The sequence below is a fragment of the Xenopus laevis genome, chromosome 5L (assembly GCF_017654675.1).
Source record: "Xenopus laevis strain J_2021 chromosome 5L, Xenopus_laevis_v10.1, whole genome shotgun sequence".
NCBI classification, from domain to species: domain Eukaryota; kingdom Metazoa; phylum Chordata; class Amphibia; order Anura; family Pipidae; genus Xenopus; species Xenopus laevis.
Window position 1 is genome coordinate 169,422,732 of NC_054379.1, and position 17,456 is coordinate 169,440,187.

General features: G+C 45.2%; 1 protein-coding gene across 4 annotated transcripts in view; it reads left to right on the top strand.

Annotated features, from left to right (window-relative positions):
- dtnb.L (dystrobrevin beta L homeolog) overlaps positions 1–3,461 on the top strand; it is a 91,337-nt gene extending 87,876 nt beyond the window's left edge. For all 4 annotated transcript variants that reach the window (XM_018262181.2, XM_018262183.2, XM_018262179.2 and 1 more), the window contains 3 exons: positions 24–113; positions 202–255; positions 2,838–3,461. In XM_018262181.2, the coding sequence (XP_018117670.1) occupies positions 24–113; positions 202–255; positions 2,838–2,872 (179 nt within the window). In that variant the 3' untranslated portion in view covers positions 2,873–3,461. The remainder of the gene's footprint in view (positions 1–23; positions 114–201; positions 256–2,837) is intronic.
- The last annotated feature ends 13,995 nt before the right edge of the window (positions 3,462–17,456 follow it).

Genomic DNA, 17,456 nt, shown 5'->3' on the forward strand with positions numbered 1-17,456 from the left:
ATACTCGCCCGTGTGTTCCTTAGGTACCAGGAGGAACCTCCGAAACGATTTATTGGTAGCGGCCGACTCCATCACTAACACAATGTCCTCGCTGGTAAAGGAACTGCACTCAGGTATGTGCTGCTAATTGCCCCTCACTGCAGAATCCACCCCGGGGAGGCAGAGCACTTACCCATATGTGCCCTTTTCTTTCTGTTCCAGCGGAGGAAGTTGGGGATGACGAGGAAGAAAAGATCCAAAATGGGAAAGATCGTGGTAAGAGCAACCATGTCTATGAACCAATGTCCCTCATCCACTACTGGTGTTTATTTCTACTGTCCCATTCACTTGCACTGCCTCCCTCATATTACCCCCCTTATATTACCCTCCCCCTTGTGCCCATTGCAAATACTTCTTCTGCCAACTGTCCCCACCGTGTGTCCCCGTATCCCCGTATCTTGTTAACTAACGATGGCCAGAACATAAGTTAGAGTTAGTGATACAATCTATTGATGGTGTTCGTATCTCATTTATACTTGGGATCACACAATATTCCTTATCTCTAACAACAATGACCCATCTCCATCTTCTGATTGGACCTCCTCCTTAGAAGATATCAAATACTCCCATCATTTATCTTCTATTGGATGAATCGAAATCCCACTCTTTGCTCCAGTTTCTGGAGGAGCTTGTGGTGCAGAGAAAAGTGTTGGGAATATAACGTTGGTGACTTTTTGGGCAGATTTCTTGTTCTTCTAGAGAGTTGTCCCCCAGAAACCAACCAAGAACCATATGTTGGCACCAAGATTGTAGATCTATGGAATTGCAGCATCTTGTCCCATGGATACAAAGAATGCCAGGGCTGTTTCTGCTTTGCCCCACGTGGCTGGCTAACATTAAATCATAGTCGAGAGTTGTGCCATGAGCACGGCACATGTATGATGCACAGAGTCCGGGAGACCCGTCGGAGCCATGTGCTTAATATTTGTTACTGGAGATGAAAGAGCTCTGCCTCTTTGTTGTGATGAGTAAATACCTCCAGCTGTGCATCATGGAAACATCCCCCATTCATCATGTTAAGGGGGGCAGGGGGTGATATCCTGTAGAGTAACCCACATCATTTACTCTCTGTACTACAGGTTACTGCACAAGAGCAGAACAGAAGGGTCACCTAAATAAATGCAAGTGCAGATCCAATGTTTTTTGTTCATCAGCATGCAGAGCATTGAAGTCCAATGATAATTCATCTCCCATCAGCCTCTTAACTTTATCTGTATGTAACATTGTGGCCCCCGCTGCTTTAATAACCCCCAATATAATGTGACCCCATTATGTAGATAGATCTATATATATATATATATATATATAGTGGCACTAACGCCTCTTAACTAATGGTCACAGTGAATTTGTTATATGAAATGACACCTGGATTGTTGGGGGGTCGGATCTGCACGAGGTGTGTAAGGAACCGCATTTCAGTTTTGCCGAAACATGTCCAGACGGCATCTCTACAGCTGTTATTGGACCATGTGTTCAACGTTTCTGGCACTCAAACCAGTTGAGCAGATGCTGGTACTAGTGCAACTAGTCTAATGACTGATCTAGTTAGCCCATACCCATAGAATATGCAGCCTGGCTCTAACTTGTGCTGGAAAGGAGTGAGTCCAATGTGGTGGGACCCAAACGTGACACAGACCTGCAGACCTTTATCCTTCAGAGGTTGCATTGCTTGAGCCCATCCAGTAACAGCGATGTTCTTCAGCTCCATATTTTGCCACAAGTCTATGCTCTAAGTCCGGTCTACTGGTACCTATACTTGAAACCAACTCCACCTGCCACAGATTTACCTGCAACTAACTGGAGTGCAAGTGCTCTACTGGATACTACCTGCCAATCCACATTTAACTACTCTCCTACCATGGCACTGCTCAGATCCACACTGTTGGATTAAAGGTGCTTACTGATGTGAAGGAACCTGAAGGAGCGGAACCTGCTGGAAGCCATTATTAGGGCATGGTGGAGAATTTAGTCAAATCATCACCTTAAACTGGATCAGAGTTTCTCAGGAAGAGTGGCCCAAAGAGACTTATGGCAGGAGGTTATACAGGGAATTGTAGAACTTGATAGGTCTTAAAGTGGTCAAACACGGGCTGACAAAAGTGCCATTTATCATGTTCACCAGACCTACAATGTTTTGGAGAGATAAAGGTACGAGACGATTGCAGTGCTTATTTGGAAATATTATCATGCTTGTGAAGCTCCCCTTTAGTCTTTTTTTAAAGTCATCAAGTGGATCCCAGTGATTCCCAACCTGTAGCTTGTGAGCAACATGTTACTCACCAACTTCTTGGATGTTGCTCCCAGTGGCCTCAAAGCAGTTTTGAATTCCAGGCTTGGAGGCAAGTTTTGGCATAAAAACCAGGTCTACTGGCAAAATAGACCCACCTGCATTCTGCCAGTCCACATAGATGCTACCAAATGGCCAATCATAGCTCATATTTGCCACGCCAGGAACTTGCTGCATTCTTTGGTTACTAGCCCACTTTTTTACATTTGAATGTTGCTCATGGGTAAAAAAGGTTGGGGATCCCTGGTTTATCCGTTCCAGAAAATTCCCTGTGCGCCTGCTCTTCAGATGTTGGCAATGTCACCCATATCATGTGACCATACATCGCCTGTGATAAATGAAATAGCCTAGAGCATCTGTGATGTGTAAGGACATACCTTTCTCCAGCACACATGTTGTACGAGCAGGTTGGAGAGGTCCATGATAAGGTTCTAGCTTCCAGCAATGGTGGTTAGAGACACAACACTCATGACCTCATCATCATGCTCCTCTTCTTCTCTTTCCCACCCAGGCACAGTGACTTCCAAAATCCCCATGTACTTCTGAGCAACCATTCCAACTGCTATCTTCTCCATCCAGCAGAGATGTGACTTGAACACGGTGGAGTCAACGAGGGAGACCCGGACTCCGACACAAGGGCACAGACATTATACCTTTGTTAGTGCATGTTGGGTTCTCCGTATGACATCCAGCCATTGTGATTGGGCCAGTTGCTACCATGCCCATGAAGAAGCTCGAGAGAGAAACGTGTGTGTTTGTGAAACACGCACCAGAATTAGTGAGTGTGAGTGTGTGCTTGTGAATCTCAAGGAGTGAGTGAGTTTGTGCGACTGGTGAGGCTTTTGTAATGTTGAACAGACACTGCTGCATCTGACTATTTAATTTATTCATTCCGTCCATGAACGAGAGGCCCGGGACACTGTGAGGCTCAGGCTGTGTCAGGCCCCTATAGCACTGGAGACGATATTAATAAGCTAATCCATTCATGCTTGAACGCCAGGTTCCCCACCAACACTTCATTGTCCATGTGATGTTCAGGTACTATCTCCATGTAGGCTGAGCATTTACAGATTAGACCTAGATTGGCCGACGCCCTCAAACAAAATAATCCAATAAATGTATGATACCATTCCAACACCGCCTCTGTATTATCAATGGGTGCACTGCCCATGCACTGACTTTCAAAGTAATGAGTAGGATGTGGCCACTGAATCCTAAACTAGTGGGCAAGCAGAAGGCACCGAATCCTGAGAGGACGATGGGGGAAGAGAGCGACATAGAGAGACAGTATAAGTCCATCAGGATAACAACCCACGCTGACTCTAGGAGGCAACAGTGGCACAGAAGGATAGTGCAGGTACAGTTCAACAAGCCAATGGTTCGATTCCAAGTATTTACTGACAGCAGAAGGCACCAAATGCCAAACTAATGGGAGGGACACGGGCACCAAATGCCAAACTAATGGGAGGAACATGGGCACCAAATCCCAAAATAATGGGCAGGACATGGGCACTGACTCCCAAAGTACTGGTTGATCAGAAGTCTGTGATTCCCAATGTAATGGGTGGGTAAAAAGCATTGATTTCTGTAGTAATGGGGATGCTGAAGAAATTGCATACCAATATAACGAGTGGGTGGGCAGAAGGCATTAAATCCCAATATAATTTGGATGGGCAGAAGGTCTTGAACTCCAATTTAACTGGCAAGCACCAGGAACCGAATGACAAAATAATGGGTGAGTATAAGGCACTGATTGCTTAAGATAATGGGGCAGTTTTTAGGCAGAACCCATGGGGTCTCACAACCAATGGTTGCACATCTCCTTGTGTGAGCAGTAATGTGACTGGAGGAAATAACTGCCCCAATGACAGAGGGTTTGGGTTCTACACACAGGGACATGGGCTGCACAACCCAAATAGACAGTAAGAAACAAGGTGCAAATATATTACAATAGCGGCCAATAAGCCCAACTGACATCTCTCCCATAATCCCCTTCTGCTCCCGACAAGCAGATCCCAGGGCTCATGTGCACAGCAGCTCAATAGGATAAGAATAACAGGCTTGTCCCTCTGCAATGAGTGACTTATAGGCCCCCATTGGTCACACTGCAACCTAACACTGCTATTCACACGCCGTGCTCATGGGAAATGCACAGAGCCTGCAGGAAACCTGATAGTACAGGAGAAGGGCAAGTCCCGGGGCATTGGCTGGGCAGCGAGTTTGGGCCAACGTTATTATCTGTTTCCATCAGTTTCTCACAGGACATCTCATCTGGTCTCACAGTGATGCCACAGTGTATTCCAAAGGTCTGTCCATATGTTCTCAAGAGATAGGCTGCTCATCTCATTAACTTTGTAGGTGTCACATGGTACATTCTCTAGGACAGACGTTTCACTAGATACCCCTGTAAGGCCACATGTTGGTCATTTAGAGGGAAATTTGGGGCAGAAATGACATTCTCAACATCAGAGGGGCCTTGGGGAGGAGAGAACATTCATTAAAGTAATTTGTGGATAAATCGTTGAAAATTCGGAAGGAGTTATTCCCCTAAAGTCAGGGAGAGGAGCAACATTATGGGGTTTCAGTTCATGGCCTATTTCTGTAGTTTGCTTAGAGCAAGGGGAAGAATTTGGGACTGCTCAATGGACGATATTAATTGCACAGTTCTTGGGGTGAGCGCTGTGCTTAAAGGGGACCCGTCACCCAAAAAAAAAAATTCCAAATCCTATTTTATCATGTTAGTCGTGCAAAATGAACTTTAATTACACCGTATAAATGATCTGAATCTTGTCTCCATCAGTCTGGGAATTCATAATTATAACAAGCAGACAGCAGCCATATTGTGGGACACTGTTATTAAGACAAGACTTGTATCATCTCAGAATCTTGTTTGTGCACCAGAATGGGGGACCTGATGTCCATCCCCATGTCCTGGCTACACAATTAAATGGTGAAGAGATTGGGGGACCTGATGTCCATCCCCATGTCCTGGTTACACAATTAAATGGTGAAGAGATTGGGGGGAATGTGGGAAGAGCAGTGACATGTAGGAAGTGCTGAATGGAAAGTGAAAGTAATTGCCTAAGGCATAGAGGAGGGGCAGACAATATTTGATTGACAGATGAGATGTTTAAATGAGTTTATAACAGCTATGAATGCTTTAATAAAAAAAGAATTTGAAAAGGACTTTTATTATACAGATTTTTAGGTCTGGGTGACAGGTTCACTTTAATGGGGCATTTAATAGAAATACTGGGTTGTAGGTTGAGCACTGATGGAGTCTCTGTGAGAATTACTTTATAATGGGGTCTCTGGGGGGGAGGGGCTAATGGAAGAAAAAAGTGAAGTTGATGGAAGATCCATAAAAAGACGTTTCACATCCAGTCGGGTGGAGCAAATAACCAGTAAAAGATTTGCCCTCATTCCCAGCAGGTAACAGAGAAGCAAAACAGTGAAATGGAGCCTGGGCACGGTGCCATGTCATTGTTCTGCTCCGTCACTCCCCCCCTGGCACAGAACCAACGCCGCTTTATGATACTTTGGTTGGAGAATAAAATCCTTCAAACATTAACTCCCAACACATCTGTGTAATGGTTTCGAGTTGCCCCTCGGCGAGACCCCCGACCCATGAACTGCAAACAATTAGGAATCTGCCTCATAAAAATGTTATATCTGTGGGAATGTTCCACTCGGTCTGGGCCCCTCGGGCAAAGCCTCATCATGTGGGAAATCATTACAGGAGCCATTTTGTCCACTCTTCTGTACACCCTGTGACATGGGCCAATCAGATGCCTCATTGTGTGGGCCAGGGCCAGGTGCTCAAAATGGATCCAAAAAAATGGCCAGTGACTGGCAGAGGCAACATGAAGAGCAAGTTGCTATAGACATCCTAGCTGAGGCTAATAGAAGGCAGAGGGGCCATTTCTTGTTCAAGGAGAACCTACTCTTCACTTTCTGTCCTACTCTTCACTTCCTATTTTACTCTTCACTCCCTGCCCTACTCTTCACTTCCTGTTCTACTCTACTTCTTGTCCCACTCTTCAATTCCTGTCCTACTCTACTTATTGTCCTACGCTCCACTTCCTGCCCTACTTTACTCCTCCTGTCCTAATCTTCACTTCCTGTCTTACTCTACTTCTTGTCCTACTCTTCACTCCCTGCCCTTCGCTACTCTTCCTGTCCTATACTTCACTTCCTGTCCTACTCTACTTTTTTTTCTACTCTCCACTCCCTTCACTTCCTGTCCTACTCTCCACTCCCTGCCCTACTCTATGCTTCCTGTCCTATTCTTCACTTCTTGCCCTTCTCTTCCTGTCCTACTCTACTTCTTGTCCTACTTTTCACTCACTTCCTGTCAGGGCCAGAACTAGGGATGAGGCAGAAGAGGCTAGTGCCTAGGGGCGCAGCAAAGTGGGGGTGCCAAGCACGTACCTCTTCTTTTGCCTACACCTGGTCCGGACCCTTTTTCTCTCACCGCCATGCTCCATCATGCTCTTCTGTGCGTGCTCCCTCCCTTTCCACAAATTGTAATATCAGGCGCGCGTACACATGGACACACACTAGCAGACGCGCATGCACAATCAAGGCCGTGCTGGCAAGGGGGCAAAGCAACTACTCTTCCTCTCCTACTCTTCATACTCTTCCTCTCCTACTCTTCACTTCCTGCCCTACTCTTCTCTTTATGTCCTACTCTACACTTCCTGCCATACTCTTCTCTTCCTGTCCTACTGTACTTCTTGTCCTACTCTCAACTCCTTGCCCTGCTCTACTCTTCCTGTCCTACTGTACTTCTTGTCCTACTCTTCACTCCTTGCCCTACTCTCTCCTTCCTGCCCTACTCTTCACTTTATGTCCTACTTCAGCCCCCGGCACCCAATGAGCCTCTCAGTGTTTTTATCTTCCTAAATAATAAAATACATTTATGTTCCACTGGCAAAATATTCTGCGTTCTGTTGGCGAAAAATACTCAAGCGCCGATTCTGCGAAACTACAAAGCGATTTCTTCTTTATGGGAAACGTGAAATTCATTAAACTAAAATAGATCCCCCCCCCCCGGCATCTCTCCTGCTGAGACTAAAATAACTTGCTGGGGAAACTGTATGAGAAGATGGACCCCAGTAATACAGGGAGTATTATAAGGGATAATATACCCCCTACTGTAAATGATAAGGATATTAGAAGTCACAGAGGGGTTGTTCTGTGACCATATAAAGACACAAGGCTGCAGGCTGAGTTATACAGGGAACTCTGAGTATCACTCATGTATTATAAGGGATAATGTACCCCTACTGTAAATGATAAGGATATTAGAAGTCACTGAGGGGTTGTTCTGTGACCATATAAAGGCACAAGGCTGCAGGCTGAGTTATACAGGGAACTCTGAGTATAACTCATGTATTATAAGGGATAATGTACCCCCTACTGTAAATGATAAGGATATTAGAAGTCACTGAGGGGTTGTTCTGTGACCATATAAAGGCACAAGGCTGCAGGCTGAGTTATACAGGGAACTCTGAGTATAACTCATGTATTATAAGGGATAATGTACCCCCTACTGTAAATGATAAGGATATTAGAAGTCACTGAGGGGTTGTTCTGTGACCATATAAAGGCACAAGGCTGCAGGCTGAGTTATACAGGGAACTCTGAGTATCACTCATGTATTATATAAGGGATAATGTACCCCCTACTGTAAATGATAAGGATATTAGAAGTCACTGAGGGGTTGTTCTGTGACCATATAAAGGCACAAGGCTGCAGGCTGAGTTATACAGGGAACTCTGAGTATCACTCATGTATTATAAGGGATAATGTACCCCCTACTGTAAATGATAAGGATATTAGAAGTCACTGAGGGGTTGTTCTGTGACCATATAAAGGCACAAGGCTGCAGGCTGAGTTATACAGGGAACTCTGAGTATCACTCATGTATTATAAGGGATAATGTACCCCCTACTGTAAATGATAAGGATATTAGAAGTCACTGAGGGTTTGTTCTGTGACCATATAAAGGCACAAGGCTGCAGGCTGAGTTATACAGGGAACTCTGAGTATCACTCATGTATTATAAGGGATAATGTACCCCCTACTGTAAATGATAAGGATATTAGAAGTCACTGAGGGGTTGTTCTGTGACCATATAAAGACACAAGGCTGCAGGCTGAGTTATACAGGGAACTCTGAGTATCACTCATGTATTATAAGGGATAATGTACCCCCTACTGTAAATGATAAGGATATTAGAAGTCGTAGCAGTCGGTGCAGAATCTTTAATCAAACTCAGGTCCCAGTGGTACAGAAGTGACAGAAGTGGAAATTATAGAGAGAAAATATGAGACCACAAACGAGTTATTTATTGCAGAAAAGAAAGAGGGGTGTAGGATAGAGAATGGGGGGGTCCCAATATTAATAAATAATAAAACAAGAGGGAGAATATCCTGCATGTGTGTGTTGGGGAAACAGGATAATTCTGTTCATGAAATACTGAGGGTCCCAATCAGCAGTGACATTTATGTGGTTCCCATTTATTTCTAATTCTCCCCAGATGTTCCCCCAAAACTCACAGCCCAGCGCTGCTCTAGATTGTAAGTTCTGGGGGCAGAGAAAGCTCTGGAATTTGCCTCTATTGCCCCAAGGTATAATTTGTGGTCTGGGGGGGCTGTCGTTCTTTTACTATTGCCCCCCCCATAATGATTGTCCTGATGTTATTGCTCAGGGTCAGTGGTTGTTTGATGTCCCTATAGAATAAACGTCAGTGTCTGGGGCATTTCACTACAGACAAGGGGCAACTGGAATCCCACAGACATTTCCCATCACATCAGACTTGGCCCAATAATTTGACTAGTGACTAGTGATTAGTGACTGGTAATTAGTGATTAGTGACTGGTGATTAGTGACTGGTAATTAGTGATTAGTGACTGGTGATTAGTGACTGGTGATTAGTGACTGGTGATTAGTGACTGGTGATTAGTGACAAGTGATTAGTGACTGGTGATTAGTGACTAGTGATTAGTGACTGGTAATTAGTGATTAGTGACTGGTGATTAGTGACTGGTAATTAGTGATTAGTGACTGGTGATTAGTGACTAGTGATTAGTGACTGGTAATTAGTGATTAGTGACTGGTGATTAGTGACTAGTGATTAGTGACTGGTGATTAGTGACTTGTGACTGGTGATTAGTGACTAGTGATTAGTGACTGGTGATTAGTGACTGGTGATTAGTGATTGGTGACTAGTGATTAGTGATTAGTGACTGGTGATTAGTGACTAGTGATTAGTGATTAGTGACTAGTGGATCAGTCGTTGCTGATATAGATGTAGATTCATTCAGCTTTCCTGCACATGGTCACTGGCTCACCCTTATGTATTTCATTAATAATTAAAATAAATCTGATTAAAAACCAGGAGAAATGATATTTTACTTATGAAATTCTGGGGCCACTTCTCCATTACTGAACCCCACGACCCCCAGAATGAACCCCCAGTGTCACATATTCTGTGTCTCACACTTTGGCCCAATGTCTGGAAGTCACAAGTCGATGACAAAATAAAAAGCGGTAAATTTGCCAAAGTGACGGATCAGCTGAGCATTATGTGGGTGCAGCCCCCCCAATAACAGACTGGGGTTCATAAAGGAATTGACATTAACCCCCCCACGTCTGGCCTTGTGTGACCCCCAGAATAGGTGAATCCCCCCCCCCGGCTGCTCATTGTTCTTTGTGGTTTCAGATTCCAGAATCGGGACTTTTGTTCCAACTGGTTTTTGGGGAAATTCCTGAGTTCAGATCAAGTGAGGGGGGGCCCCGGGGCCGGTCTGACAGTGGCAGTTGTACAGATGCTGCAGCTTTGGCCCCCAAGCACATTTAATAAAGGAGAATTGTACGAAATCAGCAGCAGGAAATGATCCCCCAGACTGACAGATACGGGGGGGGCACTAGCTACGAAGCATGTGACCTGAGGGGGCAAATTGCTGGGGTTTTACCCACAATGCACCGGGGTATTTGCAGAAGGCAAAGTGTTAATGAAAGTCCTGGGCGGCCCCCATGTTTATATTAGAATTACCAACTGCCACTCGCAACTGCCAGGAATCCCCCCCCCACGGTTGGTTTATATGGAATTTTTACCCCCAGACAATACACAGTGGGGAGTCTGGTTTATAGTGGTGGGACCTGTGTTTCTATGGATACGTGTGGCCCGCACACTCCGCCCACCTTCAGCTCATCGTCCAATCAGTAGACTCTGTGCAAAATGCTAATCTTGAGATATTTCTCTTATTGGGATATTTCTCCGAGCTGAGCCCCTCCCTGCAGTCCTTAACCCCTCGCCCGCTGTATATGCGCTCCTGACCCCCACTTGTATCATTGCAAGGATTGGACCTTATCCCCTGGCCCAAGTTCAGGGCCACCATTAGAAATCACGGGGCCCCATACAACAACGTTTTCGGGGCATCAGCGCTAAAAAAGGTAACCCCCCCACACACAAGTTATAAAAATCTATTGGTAACCAGGGCCCCCCTATAAGTTTAAAAAAAAAAAAACATTGGCGCTAGGGCCCCCCTTACATGTTTTAAAAAAAATTGGGGCCCCAAGGAATATTTTTTCAAAAAAACATTGGTGGCAGGGGTGTATAGAGTATTAAAATAATACATTGGTGGCCAGGGGATTAAAACAAAAAACACACATATGCTTATCTTTAATTGTTACAAATGTTGCTTTACTTATCTTAAATTGCTACAATGTTTCTTAACTTATCTTAAATTACATAGTTACATAGTTAAATTGAGTTGAAAAAAAGGCCAAAGTCCATGAAGTCCAACCCCTCCAAAGTAAAACCCAGCCCCATACACACACCCCTCCCTACTGTCACATAAATGATATATCCCCATATCTATACTAACTATAGAGTTTAGTATCACAATAGCCTTTGTATTATGTCTGTCCAAGAAATCATCCAAGTCCCTCTTATAGTCATTAACTGAATCAGCATCACAGCATCACCCGGTTACAATTGTTCTTTGCTTATCTTAAATTGTTACAATTTTCTTTGCTTATCTTAAATTGTTACAAATGTATCTAAGTGCAGCTGCCATATAGCCTGGACTCTCTGGCTGTTTAGTGCAGGAGGTCGAAGAGAAAGTTGCAAACCCAGGACTACGGGGGAGGGATGTCCGACAGAATAGAATTCCCCACAAATTTCCATTATTTTCCAATAAAGTCTCACTATTGTAGTTCATATTGGGCCCCCCCCATAGCATATAATTAAAGCTCAGTTCTGCCCCCCCTCCCCCTTGGGTGCAAGGATTTAACCCCATAATACCCCCTACAAAGGGCCTCTCAGTGGAACTGGATGAAACAAACACCATTGTACCTGGGAGAGGGAAATCTGCTGCACATTGTATGGCTGCTCAGAAGTCAGCACAGGCTGCAGCATGCCATGGGATTCTCTGCACGCAGACAAAATCAGGCAACATGGGGGGTTTGATGGGGGCACAGCCTGCCCTTGTCTGCTGGGAGTTGTAGTGCAAGAGCAGTAGGTGGGGGCAGGTTATAGAATCCACTGGGGGGCAGTTGGCTGTGCAGGGGGAGCTCATATTGTATAATGAATAGTTGCCCTATTGCCCCAGTGCACAGAAGCTCCTCTCTGTCATTTACTCCTCTCTCACAGCCTACACTTTCCTGCATCCCTCCTGCACCTCTCTTGTACCTCTCCTGCACTTCTCCTGCACTTCTCCTGCACCTCTCTTTTACCTCTCCTGCACTTCTCCTGCACTTCTCTTGCACCTCTCTTGTACCTCTCCTGCACCTCTCCTGCACTTCTCCTGCACCTCTCTTTTACCTCTCCTGCACTTCTCCTGCACTTCTCTTGCACCTCTCTTGTACCTCTCCTGCACCACTTCTGCACCCCTCCTGCACCTCTCCTGCACTTCTCCTGCACCTCTCTTTCACCTCTCCTGTACCTCTCCTGCACCCCTCCTGCACTTCTCCTGCACCTCTCCTGCACCACTTCTGCACCCCTCCTGCACTTCTCCTGCACCTCTCTTGCACCTCTCTTGTACCTCTCCTGCACCCCTCCTGCACTTCTCCTGCACCCCTCCTGCATCTCTCTTGCACCTCTCCTGCACCACTTCTGCACCCCTCCTGCACTTCTCCTGCACCTCTCCTGCACTTCTCCTGCACCTTTCCTGTACCTCTCCTGCACCCCTCCTGCACTTCTCCTGCACCTCTCCTTCACCTCTCTTGCACCTCTCCTGCACTTCTCCTGCACCACTCCTGTACCTCTCTTGCACCTCTCCTGCACCACTTCTGCACCCCTCCTGCACTTCTCCTGCACCTCTCCTGCACCTTTCCTGTACCTCTCCTGCACCCCTCCTGCACTTCTCCTGCACCTCTCCTTCACCTCTCTTGCACCTCTCCTGCACTTCTCCTGCACCACTCCTGTACCTCTCTTGCACCTCTCCTGCACCACTTCTGCACCCCTCCTGCACTTCTCCTACACCTCTCCTGTACCTCTCTTGCACCTCTCCTGCACCACTTCTGCACCCCTCCTGCACTGCACCTCTCCTGCACTTCTCCTGCACCTCTCCTGCACCTTTCCTGTACCTCTCCTGCACCTCTCCTGCACCTCTCTTGCACCTCTCCTGCACTTCTCCTGCACCTCTCCTGCACCACTCCTGCACTTCTCCTGCACCTCTCCTGTACCTCTCTTGCACCCCTCCTGCACTTCTCCTGCACCTCTCTTGTACCTCTCCTGCACTTCTCCTGCACCTATCCTGCACTTCTCCTGCACCTCTCCTGCACCTTTCCTGTACCTCTCCTGCACCCCTCCTGCACTTCTCCTGCACCTCTCCTGCACCTCTCCTGCACTTCTCCTGCACCTCTCCTGTACCTCTCTTTCACCTCTCTTGCACCTCTCCTGCACCCCCCCTGCACTTCTCCTGCACCTCTCTTGTACCTCTCCTGCACTTCTCCTGCACCTCTCCTGCACCTCTCCTGCACCTTTCCTGTACCTCTCCTGCACCCCTCCTGCACTTCTCCTGCACCTTTCCTGTACCTCTCCTGCACCCCTCCTGCACTTCTCCTGCACCTCTCCTGCACCTCTCCTGTACCTCTCCTGCACCCCTCCTGCACTTCTCCTGCACCTCTCCTGTACCTCTCTTGCACCTCTCTTGCACCTCTCTTGCACTTCTCCTGCACCTCTCCTGCACCCCTCCAGCTCTGCTTCACCACTCCTGCACATTTTTCTCTTCATTCCTACCCAGTCCATCTTCGTATGAGCTGAGCCGGTACAGCCTTACTGCCCCGAATTATATACAAACACTACAGGGGCAAGTAATTTAATTAACAATGGAACTTTATACACAAGGGCTGCCAAAACAATGTGATATGGCAGCTCCCACACATATAGAGAAAATGAATGATCTGGCCGTATACAATATATTTATATATATCATCCGTATTTAGGGGAGAGAAATGGAAATGTGATTAGAGCCCATTGCTGAGCACAGGGAGGCCCAGTCATTGTCTGGATTGTGTCCACACGAGGGGAATTATTAGAGAATATTTCTGCAGGAGCCTCAACTGCTTTTTTATGTTTGTGTTAAACAACATGAATATTTCACTGGCACTGCCCCAACCTGAGCGCAGAGGAGCTGACACTTAATATTGTACCATAAATATATATATCATTTACTTAACCCTGTAGTACACATATATATCCTATAATACCCCAGTATATATACATATATATATATATATATATATATATATATATATATATATATATATATATATATAAAACCTATAGATACCCCAGTACACACATATATATACCCTATAGATACCCCAGTACACATATATATCCTATAATACCCCAGTATATATACATATATATATATATATATATATATAAAACCTATAGATACCCCAGTACACACATATATAACCTATAGATGCCCCAGTACATATATATATACCCTATAATACCCCAGTATATATATATACTGCATATATATATATATATATATATATATATATATATATATATATATATATATATATAACGTATAGATGCCCCAGTACACACGTATATACCCTATAGATGCCCCCAGTACATATATACCCTATACCCCAGTACACATGTATATACCCTATAGATACCCCAGTACATATATACCCTATAGATCCCGTATGTATGAGCTGTTACTCCCGGGCCACTTCCCTCCCTGCTGACACATTGACACTTCCTGTTGTGATAAAGTCAATTCATTCGTCAACTCCCGGCACCTTCCCACTCACTGACACATATATAGAAATAAAGATTATTCAGAGATTCCCCCCAGGAACTGGCACATGTTCATATTCTCTTATAGTTGGCAGAGAGGAGGTCGGCAACCACTGTCATACACAAAGTCTTCAGCCTTTAACAGCCCAAAACCATCTACTGGCAAAAGAGCTGACAATCAAATACATCGACTGATCCCAGACACTAATTGGGGCTTATCCTCTTATGTTCCCTGAATAAGCAAAGTAATATCCCAGGAAAATATTATAATCTCCTTGTAGCAAATTTTACAGGTCTCCCCCCGAACTTCAATGACCCCCCCAAAAAACGAGTGTCTACTAAACTGAATAGGGGGCGCGAATACAAAAGATAGGTGTATTTATTAAAGTGCAACGCAGTGGGTTTTGAGAACAACCCCAAATATCTCCAAAAGGTATTTCAGCAGAACCTAAAAGATCTAGAAGAAACCCCCAGGACAACCCTGAATATTTAGGAGATTTTAGGAGAACGTCGCCAGTCAATATAATCAGTTGTCCAACTAAACCCAATAACAGTGGGACAATCAGTATCATTATCAGACTCACGAAGGATCAGTCAGTGACCCACAATCTGCCCAAACTGACACCAAACTGACAAGAAGAAGCCAGTGCACTGGAGAAAAGCTGGTGAGGTCTGCACAGTAATATAGTAACATAGTAATATAGTAATATAGTAATATAGTAATATAGTAACACAGTAACACAGTAACACGGTTACACAGCACAGGCAGCATCATTATATTATTTTGGAGGTGGAATGGATGGGGAACATCATTGTTTCTGGATATTGATGGGATTTGGGACATAATTGTTTCTAGAAATGGAAGGTTTGTGGGACACCATTGTTTGTGGAGGTGGAAGGGGTGGGACCATGTTGCTTCTTTAGGTGGGACACATTGTTTCTTGAGGTGGGAGGAATATGAGACATTATTATAAGTCTATCTTAACATTTATAGAGAAGAAAGGGATGCACTAATTGATTGGTTCTGGAGGTAGAAGGGCTGTGGTATAGAACCATTTTTGGAAGGCATATGAGTCATTGTTGTTTGTGAAGGTGGGAGGTGGGTAGGACATGAAGACTTCTGGAGGTGTAAGGGATGAGGAACAATATTCATGGAGAATGAAGGGATAGAGGACATCATTGTTTTGAGAGGTGGAAGGAACGGGACATGTGGGAGGTGGAAGGAGTAAGAGACATTTAGATTTTTGGAGGTGGAAGGGCAGTGGGACATGATTGTTTCTGAAGGTCAAGAAGAAGATTTGGGAATTGAGTGTTTTGGGCTGTGGAATAGTCATTTATATGACAGTGGAGATGCCAGTGAGGAATCAGCTGATTGCACATTATCTAGTAATGTCTCTCTTTTATTGGAAAGAGTGGGGGTGCTTGGCAGTGAGGTGCACTAATGAGACATGAAAGGAAGTTTTTCAGCACAAAATTATTTCTAATGCTTCCCACAAACAGACCTATGAATATCATTAGCCGCCCTCAGACTTAATGCGTGATCCAGGCCTCCCACTGCAATGGCCCAGCAGCCTGTACATTACTCATGAGCACCCAGCTCCTCACACTGACTCACTACAGACACCCACTCAGCACCCAGCTGCTGTCACCCCATTCCTTTCACATGTAAAACACAGAATAGGGAGCTGTGAGTCCCCTGCAAGAACCAAGCACAGTTAAAGGACCCCTGTCCATAAATATATTTGTGTATATTTCTTAAATACAGAGTTTTTATTGTTCTTCCACAAAGGCTTTTTATTATACATTTTATTTTTCAAATACGACATTAAGCAAAATGGAGACAGTAGGACAAGATGGAGACAGTAGGACAAGATGGAGACAGTAGGACAAGATGGAGACAGCAGGGCAAGATGGAGACAGTAGGACAAGATGGAGACAGTAGGACAAGATAGAGACAGTAAGACAAGATGGAGACAGTAGGACAAGATAGAGACAGTAGGGCAAGATGGAGACAGTAGGACAAGATGGAGACAGTAGGACAAGATGGAGACAGCAGGGCAAGATGGAGACAGTAGGACAAGATGGAGACAGTAGGACAAGATGGAGAGAGTAGGACAAGATAGAGACAGTAGGGCAAGATGGAAACAGTAGGACAAGATGGAGACAGTAGGACAAGATGGAGACAGTAGGACAAGATGGAGACAGTAGGACAAGATAGAGACAGTAAGACAAGATGGAGACAGTAGGACAAGATAGAGACAGTAGGGCAAGATGGAGACAGTAAGACAAGATGGAGAGAGTAGGACAAGATAAAGACCGTAGGACAAGATGGAAACAGTAGGACAAGATGGAAACAGTAGGACAAGATGGAGACAGTAGGACAAGATGGAGACAGTAGGACAAGATAAAGACAGTAGGACAAGATGGAGACAGTAGGACAAGATGGAGACAGTAGGACAAGATGGAGACAGTAGGACAAGATGGAGACAGTAGGACAAGATAAAGACAGTAGGACAAGATGGAGACAGTAGGACAAGATGGAGACAGTAGGACAAGATGGAGACTGTAGGACAAGATAAAGACAGTAGGACAAGATGGAGACAGTAGGACAAGATGAAGACAGTAGGACAAGATGGAGACAGTAGGGCAAGATAAAGACAGTAGGACAAGATGGAAACAGTAGGACAAGATGGAGACAGTAGGACAAGATGGAGACAGTAGGGCAAGATGGAGACAGTATGACAAGATGGAGACAGTAGGGCAAGATGGAGACAGTAGGACAAGATTGAGACAGTAGGGCAAGATGGAGACAGTAGGACAAGATGGAGACAGTAGGGCAAGATGGAGACA